This window comes from Cervus elaphus, chromosome 24, assembly GCF_910594005.1.
Source record: "Cervus elaphus chromosome 24, mCerEla1.1, whole genome shotgun sequence".
Lineage (NCBI taxonomy): Eukaryota > Metazoa > Chordata > Mammalia > Artiodactyla > Cervidae > Cervus > Cervus elaphus.
Window position 1 is genome coordinate 23716902 of NC_057838.1, and position 22857 is coordinate 23739758.

The window sequence follows — 22857 nt, forward strand, 5'->3', positions numbered from 1 at the left end:
CTATACATCTTTATCCAGCCTCTCCTTATCACAAATGATTATTTCTCTGGTAGGGATGACCTGGTTTACCATTTGAAAATGTATTTCTATTCCTAATAATTTCCCTTACAGCTCCCCGAGACAACCTGAGGTTCTCTGTAAAAAGATCAACAAGCAGATCTTAATGGCCAAAACCATGAGGTCCAAAACCTTGCATGACCTTCCACTCACCTCTCCAGGCTATGTTCTACAACCTCCTCTGCCCCCAGCCTCAACCCTGACCCTGTCTTCCAGCCACTCTGGACCATGAAGGCTGCTGACCCACCCACCATGCACTTCTCTGGGCTCCATGACCTTGCTAATGCTTCTCCCTTCCCTCTGGCTGTGGGAAGCCCACTCATTCCTCAAGAGCCAGTTCACACATCCTCTCTTCCATCAAGCCCTCCCAGATGCCTTACTAGATTGCCTTGCCTCAGGACCTTTGCACCTGCCTCTGCTGAGAACACTTTTCCCCCAAATCTTTGCATGGCTAGTTGCTTCTCATAATATAGATCTGAGCCCAAAGTTCACCTTTTGGGAAAGGTCTGCCCTGACTACTTCAGCAAAAGTTGCAAACCTGTCAGCTTTCTGTCCCGTTTCCCTGTGTGTTAGTTTCTTCATAGCACTCACCACTGTCTGAAACTGCAGTTTTTGTTTGTCTCTCTTCTTCCACAAGATTAAAAACACTGGTAAAGTAAAAGTCACAGCCACCTTGTATTCTGTGCATCCCCAGCCCATAGCGTGCACTCAGATAAGTGAAAGCAGTGACTGCTCCCACTCTGTTAGTATCACCATCACATCTCTCAGTGTTAGGACAGGGTGTGTGTCCTTAGACACCTGCACACCCTGCTGCACATCTGACGAGCACCTCATGCTCTCCAGGAACTCAGAAAATGTGCACTGAACTAGAATCTCTGGGTAGAGATGTTTTGACTGTTTCCCTTCACCCACAACAGAAGTTGCTTTAATTTCCACGTGGGGAAAAAGTAAAAATGTAAAACTTTGAAATAAGGGGCTGAATCACTTATCAAAAATGAAGGCTTCTAAGAGCAAACTTAAACTCCACAATTTTGGGGCTGGAGATATTATGAAAACATTCTCTGCCTCTGTCTCTCTTGCTCTGTCTCTCTCTCTCCCTCTCTCTGTTTCTCTCTCTCTCTCTTTAACACACACATACACACACACACATACACATACATACACACACAGACACATAAGTCCTCTGATCTTGACGATGGCCTCAAACCACTTTCTTTTTCCTTCTTTCTGCACATATCTGAACATGAGCTGAATAATCAGGTCCTGAAATGAGTCAGGGTTAGGTTGGCTTTTAATTTTTTCTTTTAACAGAAACCAAAAGAGAGGGGATGGCTGATGGAATTCTGGAGTAAGAATTACGTTCCTGGGCTCTTGGGTCAATTTTAGTCTTGGCTACAGGGAGAAAGCGTGTGTGTTTTTGGGCACAGCTTACACTCAACCCGCAATCTCTGAAAGGTAGGGGAAGAGCGGCAGCCTGGTATGCACGCGCCGTGTGTTGCCGAGGCTGCCTTTTAGCCCTTGTGGATAGAGGGAGTGAGTCAGGGCAGCCGGCCTGGCTTCCGGCTGACTGAGGACCCTGCAGTTATCAGAGGTTGCAGGGTTTGGGTGCAGGGCTTCTGAGACATCTGGAAGCATTAACACTTCATGGTAGCATGTGCGTGATGATACTGAGGTGCCTGTGTTCTCTGGTCTTCAAAACAAATCAGCCTTAAAAGTTGGTGGTTATGCAGTTTACTTTCCTTCTTCTTTTTTTCATTCCTCAAAAGCAACATAGCCCTGTCACTGCAGGCGTGCTGGGTTGTTAGCAAAGTTGATAACAGGAAATCTCACTGAGGATAAACAGAGCACATCAGTCATTGCCCAGAAACACATGGTTCTCATTGAACCTGCCGAGGACTAATTGAGTGTGCATCAGAGGCACGGAAACAGGAAAACTCATTTCTGATAGACCCACCAGGTATGTTCTGACCACAGGGAACTTCCTCAACATCGTTAGACACTGAGAAGTCATTATCTCCCCAGCTGTCAGGGTGCCAACTCCATTTACTTCTCCTAAACATGTGCCAAAATGCATATTTCAGGCCTTTCATGAAGTCTTGAGCTTTAGATTCAATGAATGACATCTAGGTTTCTCTTTTCATGGCTTTTGTGTGTACTCACTCAGAAAGGCCGTGTAAGAGGTTAGACAGGTGTTTATACCTGAAATATAGCATCCAGAAAATGATTATTATTTGCCTTTTGGTAAAAGAGCAATAACAAAGTTGTATGTCTAATAAATGGAGAGATAACTCAGTGAATCCATAGGTGTGCTGCTTTATCCTTTAACATAAGATAGGTATGAGCTTTGTTCTTTACCATAAAATCAGTCCAAGAACTACAACCGGAGTTTAAATAAGCCAGTACAATTCCAGGGACTATGTTATGTCCCACATTGAGGCTACTGACTCATTTATTATCCAAATCAACAGACCATTCTGCTTCCAAAATGTTTCATTATCTGTGGAAGGAAAATATTTTTGGCATGCACATCAAGTGCTCAGATAGCATACTTAAGTTTTTTGCTAAAGAGAATCTGACCACATCTGGAAATTCTTTGGTGTCACTGCTTCTCTGAAACTACATGCCATCTGCATCACTTTAACTAGAGTAAAAGGCCATCCCGAAGCTTTGAAATGGGCCTCATGGGGGGTGAAGGGGGACTTGTCTTTCTCTGATTAAATGTAAATGAACCCTGTTTTACAGGGCAGTCTTAGTGGTGGCCTGCACTCTTGACTTTTCAGCATGTTGGCCTGTGACACCAGGGGAAATCTGTGCAGGGGATGGTGAAAAATACCATTGTTTTTGCCAAACCCTAGAACTGGTGGGGAAAAAAATCATTGCCTTTTATTGTAAGAAGTGATATATTTTATGAAATAATGGCAGATTCATACAGAGGTCAGAATTATACAACAGAACATGCTCTTTCTTTCCTCTGGAATGTTGGTTTTGAGGCTTTGCCTCTTTATTTTCTGTTTTAGTTTTGGTCTCAGTAACATGCTGACCTTTCAGATCAAATACCACTTTTCACAGTGGCCTTAAGGGACAGGGAAGGGGTTGGGGAGGCAAGTCTTTTATTTAGAAGATAATTTTCAACTAGAAAGAGAGAAGACATCTGGAGTTGAAGTAACGATCTTTCCAGGCTTTTTAGAGTCACTTCCTTTCCCTTTCTAGAAATTATTAATAAAAGGCACTAGGTCATTGTTACATTTCTTGCTCTTTCTGTTCCAACTCTTCAGGTTTGTCAACGGGCTATTACTTATGGGTGGCTGTTCTGTGTTATCATTTACCCATTTCATTTTGAAACCAGAACATAGCTCTTCACTTGAGTGGGTCTAGCAGGGCCTGTCCAAAGCTAGAACCTCAAATTAACTTACCTTGTACTGTTGTGGTCATCAAAGTGCTTTTCTTTTTCATCTATTTGTAGGAACACATTGGAGTCTCTAGCTACCCACAGAGGTAAATATCAGAAAATCATAACTTGCCAAACTGATAAGCAAGGGGACCCTTTCACAAAGCAAAAGAATGCATAATTCTTGAGAAAGGCCTACCAAAGGATGCCTTTGACAATTCCTACCTTTAAATGATGTGCGCGCACACACACACAAAAATTGTGTTCCCAATCTTTCAAAGATACTAGTAACATAGAACTGGGCATAGCCATTATAAGGAACTACACAAGATGGTTATCACTGTTTTTTTGTTCTTGTTTTAAATAGTCATTGCAGTTTGAGACATCAGAGTGAATAAATGGAGATTTTGAGTGTCTACCCCTGCTAGGTTATTCTGGGTCTACATTATACAGTCTTGAAAGGCGATACATAAAAGTATTTGTCTTAGGATTTATTATTAAATTGTTGTCCTCATTCACTGTTCTTTGGTGAATATCAAGACACTCAATGGGAAATCATAGCAATGTGATTAACATAAGGGATAATATTAAGGGCACTTTCAGACTATAGAAAACTATCATAGTTTACATTTTGCTGAATGGAAGTGTAGCTTTTATTTATCTTTCTAGTAGTAAACATCTTAGATTGGCTAAATTAACCAATTGGTATCATTTCTGAATCCTTTTATGAGGACTATTTTTATTTCAAACATTGAAATAATGTTTCAATTTAAAATTTATATTACCAAAGCCATTGTGGCCAGTGTTCAGCCGCCTATGACAGAGAAGGGACTTGTTATCTTCTGATATCTTTGTTCCAAGAGTAGGCAGTAGGTAATTGAATTAACAAAGTAGGCATTCAAAACATTCTCTGGGTTTTTAAGCTCAAGGGTCGTGTGAATTTAGACGAGCAGGTGGTAAGTCAGGGGATGGGTCATGTTTACCCAGTTGCCATCAGCTGTGATCGGTGTTACATGATATGGAAAACCAGCCCTGGGATGTAGCAGAGAACAGAAAGTCAGTGATTAACAGATAAATGTGCATTAACATGAAACACATGTTATTTTAAAAAATGAACCTATGCCTCCCTTTAATCCAAGTCATCTCAACAAACATAGTTTCTAGACCAGACTTCACCTGAGACCCACAATGGTGAAGACATGGCTCCTGGGAAGAACTGTTGCCACTGAATTTATTCCTCTATTAATTTAAACTTCCGTTTCTCTTCTCTTTCTGTTGTACTGTGTCCGGGGTAGTGGGGAGGGCATCAAGCCGGAGACAGTTTGGTGACCCTTCCCATGCCTAGAACCCAGTCATTTGGAATGTGGTTAAGGAATGAGGCTGATGCCAGTTGAAAGAGGAAATCCATGCATTAGCCTGCTAAAAATATACCAATAATACCACATATCTGAGATAAAAAATGGTCCCTCAATTTTGAGACATGTTACTCTACCTTCTGGATCACTCCCTGCCTCTATGACTTGCCTGCAAGGCCTTCCTTTGTGTCCACGCCCACCTCTCCTGCCTCACTTCTGGTCACTACTCCCAAGCGCCATTCATCCAATGCTTGACCACGTTGAACTCCCCGGCTCTCTAGACCCAAGCCTCCTGTTTGTATCTCCATGCCTTTGCACCTGCGGTTCCCCTCTCCCCTGTCCCCGTTACTCTCTAGAAGTGTCTTTACCCTCTAAAATCTACCTGCAGGGCCACCTTCTCTGAATCAGGAGTGCAGTTCATGACAGGGGCCAACTTGCTGGTTGAAAAAGAAGCATGTGGGCAAGATCGACAGTCACAATAGGAGCTCTGCTCTGAGGGCTAATGAAAGATAAACTATGATATAGTGGGACAGAGGGTGTGCAGTCTGGATGCAAGGTAGGTGAAGCTGGAGAGGGAGCATCCTGGTGGAGACTTTGGTCCATGGCCATACCACCCTGAAAGTGCCCAATCTCGCCTGGTAGGGACTTTGGAGATGGTGCTCCTTCCACAGTCAGAGCTGATAGGCATATGACAGGTTCCTTAACCTCTCTGGGCCTCAGTTTTCTCATCTGTAAATAAAATAGAGTGAAACTTAAGGAGACCAGATGGCCCAGTTTACCTGGTACATCCCTGATACAGGTCTTTCTTGCTGTTTTGTCTGGTTGACTCCCCCACTTCATTCTCAAAAACTATCCCTGTTTAGACAATAAATCATATGGTCACCTACTGATAATAGCACCCTCTGTGAGTGGGTGTTACAAGGATTAAATCTATCCCATAGCTTTGTTTCCCTGGTGGCTAAGATGGTAAAGAATCCACCTGCGGTGTGGGAGACCTGGGTTCAATCCCTGGGTTGGGAAGATCCCCTGGAGAAGGGAACGGCTACCCACTCCAGTATATGGCCTGGAGAATTCCATGGACTGTATGGTCCATGGCGTTGCAAAGAATCAGACACAACTGAGCAACTTTCAGTTTCCTAACTATAGACTAGCACCCAATGTTAGCTAGTATTATTCCCATTTATACCTGAACTCAGCATGGAGAAGGGGCCTTAAGCAGCTAAAATCAGTTTCCAAGGTGATGTGCCTGGAGCAGGAAGACTTCGAAAACAGGTTGGAGGGCTTCCCTGTCCCTCCAGGCCCAGGGAAAGGGACTCTGTTAAGGAGTTGTGTTCTGGGCACCTGAGAGAGACCTGTGTTCTCTCTCTCACTCCAAGTCAGCCACCTACTGTCAGTACCTTGTACAGACTGCTCTTTTGAGGCTACAACATGGACACGCCCTGTTTCTTCCAGCCCTTTTATCAGATCACCACACTCTAGGGAGTCTAGATGTCCTTTTCCACCTGGTGACAGATAATGGTAACATTCAACACAGAGATTTAATTCCCTTTTCCAGTATTTTACCCATGAGTCAGGCCTAATTCATAGTTCAAACCCAGTATCTTGAATGAGGTTTTGCCCGGCTACCTAGAGTACCCTGAGGATACTTCATCCTTGGACAAGCCTGCGCCCTTGGAGGCTTCTGACCACGAAGGTTCCCCTGACTGAGGCTGACCAAAACTCTGCCACTAAATGATGTCCACGTTCTCTTGGACTCCCCACAGTTTCCCAAATCACAACCAGTGCTTGGTTTCAACTTGCACAATGTTTTCTTTCGGGTTAGGACCAGGGGAGAGGTGGAGGCCAAATGGCAACAGCAAACCCTCAATAGCTGCCTTGGCCAAATTCCGCCTTGACACAGTGTCCCACGTCCTCTTGTCCTTTTTTCTGTGTTTGGTAAAGTTCTTTTATTCACATTCCAGTAGATATGGCCTCTTTCAGCTCCCTGAGGACATGAGCGGCTGTGTCATGAGAAGTGTTTGGAGTCAGATAGTCTGGAAAATAGATGAGAAGTGGGTGGGCAGGGCTGAGCAGGGGTCGATGGCTGCAGAGTCCTCGGTCAGCCACAGAAAGGAAGCCATTGGAAAATGAGTGCCATGGTGCTTGGATTGTCTGCAAAAAGAAAACCTTGCTTCCCCTTGATGACTTCACCACCGGAGAGAGTGGTTAGAACCCAGTTGGGGCTGGGTGCTGAGTAATTGCTTATCTGTGTAGCAGGAGACTAGATGACTCCACGTGCTAATGAAAAGGCAGGAGAATCCTCAAGGGGCAGAATTAACAACTGGGGACAACCTTAGTGACCATGTAGACCAGCAGCAGCAGCAGACCACCATCCTAATTTCACACATGAGGAAACTAAGGCCCTGGAGACCTGAACTGCCTCAGCTGTTAGGAAGTAAAACCCAGGACCATTTGTGCCAGAGCATTCCTTCACTGGGTGCTACTTGCTGCCACCAACCAATCAGGTGACCTTGGACGAGTCACAGACCTCAGGACCTCTGGTTCCTTATCTGTCAGCCAAGGCCACGGGGCCACATGATCTTGGAGCTGCCTTCCAGAAACAACATTCCAGGATGTTCTGTTCCCCTTCCAGCCTGAGACAGCACGGAGTGGCCTGGCCCCCCAGCCAGCAGGCACTTTATCTCCCATGGAGCAGAAGTGGGTCAGGTGGAGGACTCTCTTATTTCTGGGCTTGTAGGTTCATGGTTCCTTCCCTTTGACCTGGGTAAGAACAGGAAGGGATGGCTTCCCTCCACCTCCATCTCCACCCCTAATCCCTCTGTGACCCCCACCCCAGCCCCACCCTCAGCCTCTGGATCTAAGAGGCAGGAAAGTTTGCGAGAAGGTCTCTGGAGATGAATGACCTGTGCTCCAGCCCAGCTCTGCTGCCTGCCCTCTGGGAGACATGGCCTCCCCTTGCCTGTCAACTTCCTCATCTGTAAAATGCTAACTAACTGCACTCACCTCACAGGGGTGTGCAGTAAGGGCTGCACCAGTGTCGAGTGCCGTTAGTCTGTCACACCTGTTCTAGCCATGCATGCGGAACAGTCCCTCACCCTCATGACCCTAGCCAGGGCCTGAGTTGCTCTTTTTAGCTGAGGGAGTGTCTACAAGCTGATTAGCTGGCCTGAACCAGACCTGTGCAGCATGGAGCAACCTTTATCCTCCTTTGAGAGAGACTACCCTGAACCTCCCCCAAAACTGTCATTTTCCCCAGTTGACGTGATTCCCGTGTAACCACAGTCAGAGCACGACTGGCTTGAGATTTTCATTCACCACAGACTCAGCTTCTGCTTCCCTTCCCCAGATTCCCCTGGGGCAGGTCAGATATCCTGTCAGATCACATCACATCCCCATCATCACCCTTTTCACAGGCCCCTGAGACTCCAGGGGGACAGAGGAAGGTAGAGCTCTGAGCTGTGTCTCTGCCCTACTCTTGGAGCCAAAGTTGGTCCTCCATATCTGGCTGTGATTCCCCGCCCCTTGCCCCACGGTGCTGGTGTCCTGTGGGGATGTCGGTGAATCTGTCTGAGTTGGGGCTCTACTCCACCACTTCCCCCCCACCCCCCCACCCCTGGCCTAGAAATCTGAATCATCCACTGTGGAGCCAGGAGGAACTCTGCCCCAACCCTGATTTTAATTAGGAACGGGTGCATCCTGCAAGACTCAGGGTTCCGTCCCTCTCAACCCAGATTAAATGTGTTTTGAGGAGCCCGGCCTGAAGAAACGTGAATGCCACAGGGCTACAGAGGATGGTCCCTCCAACAGCCTTTTAGCAAACGGTCGCCAAAGACAAACAGGAAAATGGGGACCCACATGCTTCCGAGTGAAATATGATTGGAATTAACATGAGCACACATTCAAGTTCTCAAATGGTCAGTGAACGAAATTTTTTCCATCTGCGAGGTGCTGTGTATACCCAAAAGGAGAGCAACCCCCAAAGAACACAGTCCCCCCACTTTTCCAAAGAGGTGAATTTAGCAAAGTTTTTTGGCCAGTTTAACAGGAATCAGAACTGTGATTGCCTTTGAGGTGGGGGATGGGAATTGACTGGAAAAGAGTCAGGGAATCTTTCTGGAGTAATGGATGTTCTGTCCCTTCCCTGGGATGGTGGTTATATGTGTGACTTCATTTGTCAAAATTCATCAAACTATACCCTTAGAATCTGTGCATTTTTAGGGAATGTAAATTTTACCTTAATTTTTTAAAAAAGTGATACATGTAAATACCTACTTGTAATACTTAACCTAATCAGGTATTATACCACTGAAAATTATCAAAGAATACTAGATTAATTTATATTGCTCTTTTGATTCACACATTTCACAAAATGATTTCATGCAGATGTACATCTTCTGAGATCAATGGATTGCATTATTAAAGCCACTGTTTAAGTTGACAGTATTCCAAAGCATATCATCTTCAATTCATCTAATTTATTTGAAATGCAGAACATTTTGAATTCGTGTTTGATGCTGAAATGGTATTGCTAGACACAAAGACTCATTTGCATAATGTTACAACAGTTATTTTTCTCATTTGTCTTGGAAGTGATTATTCACATTTCTCACAAAAAGTAAGCAACTAATGTTTTGCTTTCTAAAAATGAACTTTAAAATATTTATCACAACCTAAAAAAGTTGCACCCCAAAATAATCACCACGTCTATGTTAAATCTCATTGCCTCCTTCCCATTAATTGCCTCTAGTGACCTCAAACGAGAAGGCAATGGCACCCACTCCAATACTCTTGTCTGGAAAATCCCATGGATGGAGGAGCCTGGTAGGCTGCAGTCCATGGGGTCGCTAAGAGTCAGACACAACTGAGCGACTTCACTTTCACTTTTCACTTTCATGCATTGGAGAAGGAAATGGCAACCCACTCCAGTGTTCTTGCCTGGAGAATCCCAGGAACGGCGGAACCTGGTGGGCTGCCATCTATGGGGTCGCACAGAGTCGGACACGACTGAAGCGACTTAGCAGCAGCAGCAGTGACCTCAAAGGCATCCAGAACCAACACTGATTAAGACCATTTCAGGCTGGTATATCTTCCCAGATTTCAACTGAGAGAGTATCAAATTACAAGATACTTTTAAAGAGCCATAAGTCCCTTTAGTTCCCTGGAAGTCCCTGGTTAGGACTTGGAGCTTTCACTGCCCTGGCCCCAGGTTCAATTCTTGGTTGGGAAACTAATATCCCTGCAAGCGGCAGAGCAGGGCCAAAAACAAACAAGCAAAATGCAGTGTATTATAAAGTACGGTAGGTCCCAAAAGTATGAGCAACTTCTAAAGGCAACACTATTCTTTGAGAGTTAACTTGAGGAAATAAACCTTCATCTTATTTATCTTCAGGCATGTATAGTAAAGGGCTTGCCCGGTAACTCAGCTAGTAAAGAATCCGCCTACAATGCAGGAGATCCCGATTCAATTCCTGGGCCAGCAAGATCCACTGGAGAAGGGATAGGCTACCCACTCCAGTATTCTTGGGCTTCCTTGGTGGCTCAACTGGTAAAGAATCCGCCTGCAATGCAGGAAACCTGGGTTTGATCCCTGGGTTGGGAAGATCCCCTGGAGAAGGGAAAGGCTACCAATGTATTATAAAGAACAGTAAGTCCCAAAAGTATGAGAAACTTTTAAAGGTAACACTATTTTCTAAGAGTTAATTTGAGGAAATCAACCTTCATCTTATTTATCTTTAGGCATATATAGTAAATCCAGGCATACATGTTCAAAGATAAAATAGAGCTTTATTTAGCACATTTGGAGATTTTATAGTTCTTTGTCCAAATGTTAGTACTGTTAGCTGAAGTTAGAAGTTTCCATGTAAAAAATTTAAACCTTACCACAAATGAGAAGCTGAAGCATTCTTGAATCAATGTAAACACACTATATTTTACTCAAAGGCATTAAAGATAGGAGAGTGTAGTTTAAATAGATGATTCTGGCTAAAATCAATTGTAAACATAATCCTAAATTATGAATCACTATTAATTTTGTGACTTGACCTTAAGTCATGTCAAGGCTTCAACTACAAACAACTTGATATGATAATATATAAAGGAGGCTTCTTTTTTTTTTTTCCAGTATTTCCCCAGTTTAGGCACCAAAAATAGTGTTGTTCTTAAAGAAACCAACATGGAAGACTGTACTATTGTTTTGATTTGGTATTAACATGGCCGTTGGTCAGCATTGTTTTTCCACTAGCCTTTCAAAAGCTGTCAGAAGCAAAATCAGGTAATTCACAAGAGCTTCTTGGGCATATAAGCTGTATGACGCAATGCAGTGGTTACCCAATTTTTATTTTATTTTTTTGGTAGCAGAATCCTGGTTTTAAATGTCATTGTAGGTGGTTGATGCTCTAGTTGGAATAGAGATGGGGGCCCATAGCAGTCCTGTTTGCTGCCCCTTCTCCTCTCTAGGAAATCCACTAAGGGGTTTGATAGCACCCTATGGGTCCCATGGAGCAGTTTGAAAACCTCTGGCCGTGGACCATGCCTGAAGGCTGGAACTCAGAAGATCTAGGTTCAACGAGTTCTGGTCTGTGTGATTGTCGGCAAATGACTTAACCTGAATCTCATTTTCTGTATCCAAATGAACATGAGTGCTCATCTCAGAGTTGCTCTAAGGCTGTTTTTAAAGTTCCTTAAGTCTTACTGTTTCCTAGTCACATCTCACTCGTGTGTTCTGTGCCCTTGCGTCTCAATTATTTCATGACTCAGCATCCACTTGTCTTTATTGTTTGGCCTCGTTGATACTACTATGTCTGCCTTTCAGATTTTCTGCCATTACTGTCTCCTAGAGGATGGACCAGGGTAACAGTTGGCTTTGGGCTCTACCGTGACCACCTCTGAAGGGATTCCAGGCTCGCAGTCTTTTCTTGGGATGGACCACTCATCCAGATTTCTTTTCATTTTCAGGTGGGCCAAGAGAAGGGAAACTGTTCTTTCCAGAAAAACCCAACCCCCTGCATCATCCCTCAAGAACAAGAAAATATCTTCCATACAATATTTGCATTTTTCACAAAGTCGGGAAGAAAAGTCTTGGTAAGAATTTGCTTATTCGTTGGGTTCACATGGGTGGTCCTCACTAGGAAAGCAAGTCTGAGATGAGAAGCCAGTTTTCTATTTGGCATTTATTGTTTCTCAAATCTGGTTTGAATCAATTGGCTTAGAAAGTCACAAGGACTATAGTCAACTCCTATTTTTTCAGCCTGAGGTTTCTATCAAAGTGTTAAATTTACATTTCAGATTCCATTGGCTGGCAAGGGGAAAACCTTTGCAACCCACCAAGTACAAAGTTATACATTTCTCCCAGTAGTATGAGTCTAATCAAGAGTGATGGTTCTCATCCAGCCACTTTATATACCACTGTTGGTCAGTATATACTAAAGCTAAACATATCTATGACCTAGCAGTTCCACTCCCAGGTATGTCCCAAAGAGAAGTGAGTACCTGTATCCCCCAAAGACGTGGACTAGAATGTTCACAGTAATCGAGGAATGATCCAAATACCCATCAACAGGAGAAAGTGTAAACAGTTACAGTGTACCCATATACTGGATTATTACCAGCAATAAAAACTGCTACACCAACAACATGAATAAATCTCACAGATACAATATTGAGTGGAAGGAGCTAGAGATAAAAGGACGCAGATGGTGTTTCACTTACATGAGGTTCAGAAACAGCAACTTTGTCAATGGCAGTGGATGTCAGGACAGCAGTTAATTTTGGAGGAATATTGCTAGGAGCATGAGGGAATCTGCTTAGGTGCAGGACATGTTCTTCATCTTGATCTGTTATGAATGTGAGTAAAAATATATCAAGATGGATCCTTAGGATTTATTCTGTTTACTATATGTAAGCTATACCTCAACTTTTTAAAAGTGAAGGTGTTAAACATGGAATCAGATGCTTTTCCAAAACCTCCTTTCTCTACATCTTTGATTACATCTCTTCAGTTCCTTATTACAGCCATGGCACATCTCACTAACGTTTCCCTCCTCTTTTTTTTGGTGGTAGAATTAGTAGGACTGGTTGCCATTTGGAAGTTTGGGATATTTTTACTTACATAATGCTGATGATCATCTATTATTTAACAGCCCTTAGAACTGTTAGATGTATTGATATCTAGTAGTTTGACAAATGCAGCTCTGTATCTGACTGAAATTTTTACCCCATATGTGAAATATCATGAACGTATATTCACACATTTTGGATCCTATAACACAAAGGAATTCCTCCTTTGTAACTTAAATTTGGAATTTAGGTTTCTAGCTGTAATTCATGTGTTTTCTTGGTTAAACATGTTTTTCTTTACTCCTGCGATTTCTTGAGTCTTGTGACTTTGTAGCCCTCCAATCTGCCCAATCTGAAAAATGGGTATAAAATTGCATTTGTCACTTCCAGGCAAAAACTGCATAATCTAGGATATACACCCTGTGTTCAAAACTCATAAGAGGAATGTTCCCGAAATATTAAATGTGTCTCTTTAAAAACAAAACAAAGAAGTTGTAGTCCATATATACAATGGAATATTACTTAGCCATAAAAAGGAGTGAATTTGAGTCAGTTGTGAGAAGGAGGAACCTAGAGCCTGTTATACAGAATGAAGTAAGTCAGAAAGAGAAAAATAAATATCATATATTAATGCATATATTTGAAATCTGATGGTACTGATGAACCTATTTGCAGGGCAGAAATAGAGATGCAGACATAGAGAACAGACTGTGGACACAGCAGGGGAAGGAGACAGTGGGACAGAGAGTTGCATTGACGTATATATACACTACCGTGTGTAAAATAGATGGCTAGTGGGAAGCTGCTGTATAGTGCAAGAAGCTCAGCTCTGTGTTCTGTGACGGCCTAACGGGCGGGATGGGGAGGGTGGGAGGGACACCCAAAAGGGAGGGTATCTATGTATACACATAGCTGATACACACTGTTGTACAGAAACCATCATAACATCGTAAAACATTGTCCTCCAATTAAAAATAAATTTAATAAATAAATAAATAAAAACAAAATCTCCTGCTTTCTCCTTGCAAAATCCAGTTTGGGGGTAAGGTACACTAGTGAGCTTTGACTTGAAGGCGTGTTCGGGTGCCCACTGGACAGGAAGTCCTTTGGTTGCCCTCTGGTGGCAAGAAGGAATGATTGCATCTTCCTATGGATTTCATCTGCCTAGAAGGACTTGCCTGGTGGCTCAGACGGTAAAGCGTCTGCCTACAATGCGGGAGGCCTGGGTTCGATCCCTGGGTCGGGAAGGTCTCCTGGAGAAGGAAGTGGCAACCCACTCCAGTATCCTTGCCTGGAAAACCCCATGGACGGAGAAGCCTGGTAGGCCCCAGTTCATGGGGTCGCAAAGAGTCGGACATGACTGAGCGACTTCACTTTCAGAAAGGCCTCAGTTCTATAAATGCTGTGTTCTATAAATATCGGTTCTGTATCTATAAATGCCTATTCTGTAAATGTTGTACTCTTGTCTTTGTTCTTAATACAGTTTGACCATTTTCTGGTTATTCTTCTCAGGACTGTGAAAAAACAGGAATTTCTTGCCTAACAATGCACTGTAACCTTAGTGCACTCGCTAAAGAAGAAAGTCGTACTATAGACATTTATATGCTGCTGAACACAGAAATACTGAAGAAGGTAAGTCCTGAAGAACTGTCCTCTCAGAGTTCATTTACAAACATTTGAATTGGTTTCCTCAGGAAAAACTCTACCTGACCCTTTTAAAAGTGCCCTGGCCAGCACCATGGGTAATTCTGCTTCAGAAGAATGCCAAGGAAACATACCAGACCCTTGTTATTCAAAGTGTGGTCCGAGGACCAGCAGTGTCAGCATCACCTGGGAGCTTCTTAGACCTGCAGAATCTTGGACTCCACTCAGGCCTTACCAAATCAGCATCTCTTTTTAAGCAAGAACCCCAGATGTTTTGTTTGCACAGTTGTTTCTTAGACTTTTTTTTAATATTTATTTTTTATTCATTTGGTTGTGCCAGGTCTTATTTGTGTCATGTGGGAGCTAGTTCCCCAATCAGGGCTTGAACCCAAGTCCCCTGCATTGGGAACTCGGAGTCTTAGCCTCTGGATCATCAGTAAAGTCGCTCTCGGACTTTAACTTGCACATTTTAGATCAAAGGTTTTCTGTAAAGGGCCAGCAGTAAGTATTTTAGGCTCTATGGGCTATAAGTGTCTTGCTATTGCTCAACTCCACCATTGTGTTGTGAAAACAGCCATAATCCATACTCAAACGAGTAGGCGTGACTGTGTTTCAATAAAATTTTATTTACAAAACCAGCAAAGGGGTGGATTTGACCCATGAAACATAGATTGACAACCCCTTGTTTAAATGACACCTTGTTTCACAAAATCCACCTATTGAATCTCAGATCACTTTGCTCTTATGAGTTTATAAAAGTGGTTAAAAAATCATACAAATTCACGGTAAATTATTTTCACACAAGCACTGCTTAGTATGAAAGGCTACATCCAACAAATTGCTTTTAAAGCGATCACGTGAAGATAAAATAGGCAGGTTAGCCACAGAGATTCTCTTTATTTTCCTTTGGAAAAACTGTATGTGTCAATCCATATAAAACTGTCAGTGTATAAATGAATATCCTTAGAATAGTCATTCTGGCATTATTTTTTTAATTAGGCATGGCAGCAACATGTTGGCCTGATAAGTCACAGGCGAGGGGAATACAGGATGTTTTACCCACTTTCCATCTCTGGCTGGTGGAGAGCTGGGAAGAGTTGTGCTTTCCATGGGTGCTTTGAGGGGAAACTGGCTAGGGGCAAGTTGGGCACGCATGGCACTGCTTCCCTGTTGTACCTCTCTCCTGTTAAAGAGGATGGAGTTGGGAGTGGACCCGACGTGAACCAGAGCACCCCTGGTCACCCGTGGATTCCAGAATATCACATCACAGGAAGTGCCTTCCTGGCCTGGGTCCCCAGGCCGGGTTGGGTGATGATGATTCTGTACACTTACCCGTCCTGTTCCTCTTCTTGACAAGTGGCCCTGGTGAGAGTTTATTGCCTGTGCCACACTTGCCACTGTCGACAGAGCCCTGATATGGCCCTGGTGGTGGGAAGCCACTCTCACTGCTCCTTCACCCCCAGCCCAGATGGCTGCTGCTTGCACATCCGTCATTTGTGCTGAATCACAAAGCCTCAAGCCTTCCTTGTCCCCAGCTCCGGCCTGGTGTCTGCATCCCTCTCTTTGTGATCAGTGGCTACCCTTTACCAAGGAATATGTCCTGCTGATTGCTGTCCCCATGGGCCATCCAGCCCAGTCTATACCCCAAGACAGCAGGAAGCCATGGGGTATCGTATGTGGGTGTTGGAGGACCATTTTCCTTGCAGATATTCTACAGAAACGAGCAGAAATCTCAGGTATGGAGCTAAGCCTCTGTCAGGCCCAAAGCCAGCCACGCCTCCCTGGAGACTCCAAGGGCTCCTCGCCTCCCTAAGGACATGGGGCAGCATCAGCCTTGTGGCTTACCTGGGCTGCCGCTTCTGTTTATTTCCCTTTGACCTGGAGGTCTGCTCCAGACAAGGGAATTTGCAGTTTAATTGCTTTGACCTTAACAAGTTTTTATTTGAAATGTAGGATCTGATTTTTTTAATTATCTGAGGATTCCGATTTCTTTCAAAGTGTTTGTTATCTACAACTGCAGGAGATCTGTTCCATGCCTCCTAATCTGCTCAGCCTTTAACTTGGACAGTCATCATCATTATTATTGTCATTAGCAATATCCAAGATGATGATAATGATGATCCAAGATTGAAGAGACAGTATATCCAGACCCATAAAACCATAAATCTACAGAACTGGTAAAAGATTGCTGCATAGAAAATTATTTACTGCTCAGTATGAGCTCACTGAAGCAGTTTTTGTTTTGTTTTTGTTTTGTTTTTTTGAGTGACAAGCTTCTGAGAAGCATTTCAAATGTGTTTTATTGCTGTTTTTAACAGGACAATAATTAGTGTGTAACTCCCAGGTAAATTCCACAGGTGGCATCCCCAGGTGTCCTCCCTAGAAGGTCTTTGTGGTTTCTTTGGAAGTGATGAGCTGAGCCCCTTGGAACTATTTTCTGTAGAGACAGTTCTCTTCTTTCCTTTTGCAGGGGTAGGTTTAACCGGATGTGGGCCAAAGCTGGCATCAATATGTGCCTCCTTGCGTGGCAGGCAACCTGAGTAAATATAGAAAGACACCTTTCTGGCAGAGCCCAGCTGCCCCCACAGGTGGGGTGCAGAGTACTCTGGCCGTCTGTCCTCTGTTTCCACGATGGGAGCCAGCCTGCCTCTCTCTCAGTAGTGCAGCCCCATCTGGACCACTGTCTCAATGTTCTGGCCCTTCCCTGAGTCATAGTGTTGCCAGCCCCTCTCTTCTTCCAGACTCCTTCTCCATCCCTACCTTGGGGCCATTCTCTCATTGTCTGGATCGGTGGCTTTAAATCTGAGCCCACACTAAGGCTTCTACCCACAAAGGCTGATGGGCTCTGCCCAAGTCTTACCTGGGACGAACCTCCTCCCCCCATCACCTCCATCCCCTTTCTCGTCAGACCTTTGACTTATTACAAGCCAGATGCTTTCTCCTTCTCATCTCTCTGTCTGGTACCCTCTTTCCTGCTTAAAGGGCTTTGACCTCCCCCTCCCCATGCCCCCCAACGCAAAAGCTTCATTTAAGAGCAAAGAAAGAATTAAAAGGAACTCATGTGGAGAGTTTGAGGGTTGTGGTCAAGGCAGGAAGATGCTTGGGAAATGTAAATCAGATGCCTTCTGTGGAAGGCCAGACCTAGATTTATCGTACACAATTCAACAGCTTTATTTATTCTCTACTCTTTGGGGAATATGTCAATACCAAGATCCAAATATCTGGCTCCTGCTGCTTGGAAACCACAGCACACAAGTCTGCATGTGCTGACTTAGCAAAACTCCAGAGCTTTTCAGCATCCACTGTGATATGAAAGAATCCTCAGGAGAGAGACTGGAAATCTCTGCTTCATTCAGTGATAGAAATATCTGTCTGGTCTACATGGAATCATAGAATTTCAGTTCCACCTAGGATCTCAGGGCCCTGTCACTGTGACTGAAAAGTCTTACAGCGAGTCATACTGTTTCATCCTCAGGACAGTTCATCTGTCATCCAGTTCATGACCCACGCCAAGGTGAAGGTGGACCCTTCCCTGAGAGTGGTGGAGGTCGCCAGTGGGAACCCAGAGGAGATGACGGTGAGTACAACCCCCACCTCGACGGCCCTTTTCCGAGGGTGAAGGAATCTGGGTGACTTGGGAGACTTGATGCTAGAATTTGAGGATAATGATGGCCTCTAAGCCAAGATGTCAGCTTTGTGGTAGACCCACGACCTTGCCTGCCTTGGCTTCCAGGCCCCCCAAGGGGAACTGCGGTCTGCTCTTGTTGTGACAGCCTTGTTCTCCAGGATGCTGTTATGTGAGAGCTGTTGGCCATGACTAGCCAAAAGAGAAACTGTCTGGAAGTACCCTTGGCAGTGCTTGTTGCATTTCCATTCTAGAACCAAGGCTATTTTTATCTTTCGCAGACCTTTCCCTGAAACCTCATCTGCCGTCCCAATCACTTTGCTCCATGGATAAACACTCAGTGTTTAAATAGAAGTTGATTGAGTAACCTTCTCTACCTACCCCCCATATCCTCTATGAAGTGTAGTCGGCAAGCAGCCTCAAGATGGGAGGTGTCGCAGCTGGGAGTTCAGATAGGGGAGGGAAAGGGGTGGCCTTGGAATTTTGCTGCCTTATTATTTTCAGGGTCAGGAGGGGAGGTGCATCCTTTGATACCCAGACTCAGGTCCTAGGTGCATAGAAAGGGAAGACTTCAACCTCTGAACTGCTTTTGCCAATAAGCTATGCAATGATGCTAGCTTTTTGCATCTCCTTCCCTGGAATTTACTTCTTTCCAGGGAGACTTTACCCTCTCTTGAAACAGTCAATACTGCTGTGACAAATTTACAGAAGTGAAAAATTTGCAAACATTATTTGATTGCAAAGAAAAACATGTTAATTTATTTTCTAGTAACAAGGGAGACACCGCATGTCTAAATGTTAGGATGGGGATCAGAGCTAAGAGACTCTTAACAATAAGACACTGGCTAGGAAGGGTACATATAGAAAATAAATCCCTAGGACCTCCATGAACCCTCAGTCCTGAGCAGAAGACAAGAGTGTCAGCTGGTACAAAAGGAATAAGAATCTGTGAGAATGTTAAAGCTACCCCAGAGTGTGGGTATTCCATGCCCAGTTCAGGGAAGAACTTTCAGAGGCAGACTTAAATTCCTTGACTCACATCAAGAAATTGTCCACCTGGTCATTAATAACAGAAAGGGAATGGGATGGAGTGGAATGATGCTGAAGTCCTTCACTCCCAGAGTCACTGTTTCTGGAGATCAAATATCTGGAGTTGGCTTTTGTCTTTTCCTCTCTTCCATTTGGGCATTTAAGTGCCAATCCAGGCCTTCACCTGGGGAGTGAAAAAGAATGTAGAGTCACTGCTCATTGTCACAGCTCCAGTTAAAAAACTATAGGATGAGATACGTGGCTACCAGGACAGGTTTGGAATGTTCTGGTAGACCACACTGTTCCCAATTAAGAGCTAACGGAAGTAATTAACAGGTTTCCTACAGGTGGAATCCCTTGGGTAAATGAAAAAACTATCATGGGCGCATTGCCTTTGATTAAAACATAGAGCTGTGGGATCCAGAAAGACATTGCCTGACATCCCATTGTTGGATTCTGAGTCACCTGTGTGCCCCCAAAATACCACTTCCATTAATTACTGTTCCATTTTGAGCACTGTGGTGATATTTTCATTATCAAGAGTTCTTTGGAAGGAGCTCTCATTTTCAACTGATTTTTTTCTAGTACTCCCAAGAAAAAAGGAACACCCTTCAGAATGCCACAGTGCCCCTATCTTTCTCCTTTCCATGAGTTTGCCTTTCAATCCATGAGCCAAGATGAAGTACTACAGTCTGTTCTCAACTTTCCTGGCAGGAAAAAAAAAATCCTTTCTGAGTAGAAAGGTTTGCCTTTTTAGAACAAACATGTTCCTCCCTGCGTGATTCTTCTGAATGCCTGGCATTCTGTCAATCGTCCGTCGGAAGGGAAATTTCCATAGAGGCTAGCCACCAAACTTAAATCGGACAAAATTTCACAAGATTGGAGATCAGGCATCACATTTGTATGGCCTTGGAATGAACAGGAAGTGTATTTGCAGCTGGTAGCGAGCAGGGTGTGGGTGAGAAAAGGAAAGCAATCTGTTTTTAAGCACATAAAGTGTGCATGCTGATAAATTCAACTGACAGGGAATATAGATAATTTTCTTGGGACTCATTGTGTCTTTTATTTTCATGCCGTGGTATGGGGAGTGCTTTCCAGAGTGTACGGGTGAATAGCTGGAAATACGTACTGGATGTTTGCGGCATCTTCCTTTTTTATTAATAATACATTTGAAGTGCCCTTGGCAGGCAGAGTGTTAGCCATGTGTCCAAGACCAACCACACCAGCTTACCTGGCTTTGTACATACTCAAACCTGAGAATTCTGGATGAGGTCTGAGTGACCATGTTCAGTGCTGACTGTGCCAATATAATACACTGAACTTCCTGTTATGTCCAACCCTTTCTACTTTTCTGGGAGCGCTGCCAACAGCTGAGGTTAGAAACTCCCTGGGGGCAAACCAAGAATCTACAGCACACAGCTCTGCCACCGAGAGCTGCCACCCCAGACGCCCTTCTCTGGCCATATGAGAGGCTTGTGTGAGTTACAGAGCAAATCTATTTTGTCAGTACTTTGAAATAGCAACATATGTGATGGACATGGAGATCCACAAATGGATAAATCAGTCATTGCCATGTGGAGTGGGCACCAGGTTGAGGTTCTGGGTGCCAGCAGGAGAAACTGATCCTGTCTCCTTTTAGCAGAATCAGAATGGATTAGAATGATATCAGGGAGCTCTCAGAACTGCCAGCGAGGTTGGAGAGCCTGACTGGGCACGTGAGAAACCTGCAGGGCCAGGACCACAGGCTGGGGCAGGCCCCAGGGAGAGCCTGGCGTGCTACCCCGGGCACTGCTTCCCTGGCTTCTCTCCGCCTCGTGCTCTAGAGTCATGTGGGAGCCTCTCCCTAGCTGAGGTTAGGCCCCTGTCTCTGGGGAGCCAGGCCCCCCAGGAAGAGCAGGTGGTTGGCATTTTTGGCTATTGTAGTACAGCCTCCCCCTCACCCTGAGACTCACCCATAGGAGGATTCCCCTGCACTGGAAGGATGCTAAAAAGTGAGGAGCATCCCCTCCCATGTGCTTCTCTAACACTACAGGCAGCATGGGGCCATCTAATCTGTGGCTCATTGAGGGCTCCCTTCTGAGCCATCTCTGTTCAGTCATTTAGACCATTTTGTCAGCTCCATTGATAAGAGAATGTGCAAGTTTTTGTCCATAGGTGGTTGAGGAGTGTTTGTGCTTTGGCCTTTGTTTTAAGAATTAACGTGCTTGAATGAGCTACTTCTGATTCGATAGGGCAAATTTCTGGGGCCTTCTCCTACTGCCACAGGAACCATATGTCCAAAGAGGTGGTCACCTCCCTCCCACAGTCCTCTGACATCACCATCTCTTACCCTACAGGTGGGGAGACAGGTCATGATTTTTACAAGTCCCCAGAGACTCCACTGTGCCCTCCCTGGGTTAGAACCCCCAAATTTTTTCCTCGAGTGAACAAAGAGCCTCTGATGCTTAGGAGGAAGAGGCAGCTTGCCCTGGCTTTCACGTTGCTGAGCCAAGGATAGGGTCCGGACCTCTTGACTCTCATCCAGGTGCTCCTTTCTCTGCTCTGCAGCCACTCAGTCATACGAGAGGGCACTGCGCTGTCTTGGATAAAAGGTCCTTGACAAGTGCAAGTGTCCACCCTGGAAAGGACACTGACTGGTTTTAAAGTCTCTCTGTTAAAATTGCCAGGTTCCCTTGGGGTCCAGCCAGCCCCTCCTGACTGGACCTGGCTCTCCTACCCCAGTGGGGGCTTTCCCTGTTCAGTCTGATTCAGACTCCAGAACGGAGCCTCCTGGCTGCAGCCTTGCTTTCATTTCTTTTTTTTTTTTTTCATTTATTTTTATTAGTTGGAGGCTAATTACTTTACAATATTGTAGTTGTTTTTGCCATACATTGACATGAATCAGCCACGGATTTACATGTGTTCCCCATCCTGAACCCCCTCCCACCTCCCCACCCCACCCCATCCCTCTGGGTCTTCCCAGTGCACCAGCCCCGAGCACTTGTCTCATGCATCCAACCTGGGCTGGTGATCTGTTTCACACTTGATAATATACATGTTTCAATGCTGTTCTCTCAGATCATCCCACCCTCGCCTTCTCCCCTAGAGTCCACAAGTCTGTTCTATACATCTGTGTCTCTTTTTCTGTCTTGCATATAGGGTTATCATTACCATCTTTCTAAATTCCATATATATGCGATAGTATACTGTATTGGTGTTTATCTTTCTGGCTTACTTCACTCTGTATAATGGGCTCCAGCTTCATCCATCTCATTAGAACTGGTTCAAGTGAATCCTTTTTAATGGCTGAGTAGTATTCCATTGTGTATATGTACCACAGCTTTCTTATCCATTCGTCTGCTGATGGGCATCTAGGTTGCTTCCATGTCCTGGCTATTATAAATAGTGCTGCGATGAACATTGGGGCACACGTGTCTCTTTCAGTTCTGGTTTCCTCGGTGTGTATGCCCAGGAGTGGGATTGCTGGGTCATATGGCAGTTCTATTTCCAGTTTTTTAAGGAATCTCCACACTGTTCTCCATAGTTGCAGACTTGCTTTTATTTTTGAATAAACCTGCCTCTCAAGTACGAATTGATCAGGCCAGCAAGTTCCAGCTTCATTTGCTCTGAAACTGGTCAAGTTCACTTCCCAGTCTTGACCCTTCTGGGAAGTCAGTCCTTCTAGTTTGGCCTTTTCTTTGTGAACAGGAAACACTGTGTTTCCC

The 22857-nt window shown here is 44.5% G+C and overlaps 1 protein-coding gene across 1 annotated transcript in view; it reads left to right on the top strand.

Moving 5' to 3' along the window:
* ITGA9 (integrin subunit alpha 9) overlaps positions 1–22857 on the top strand; it is a 347247-nt gene that overhangs the window by 300518 nt on the left and 23872 nt on the right. Inside the window, exons 24-26 of the mRNA XM_043885509.1 lie at positions 11755–11880; positions 14368–14487; positions 17975–18076. Coding sequence (XP_043741444.1) covers positions 11755–11880; positions 14368–14487; positions 17975–18076 — 348 coding nt within the window. The remainder of the gene's footprint in view (positions 1–11754; positions 11881–14367; positions 14488–17974; positions 18077–22857) is intronic.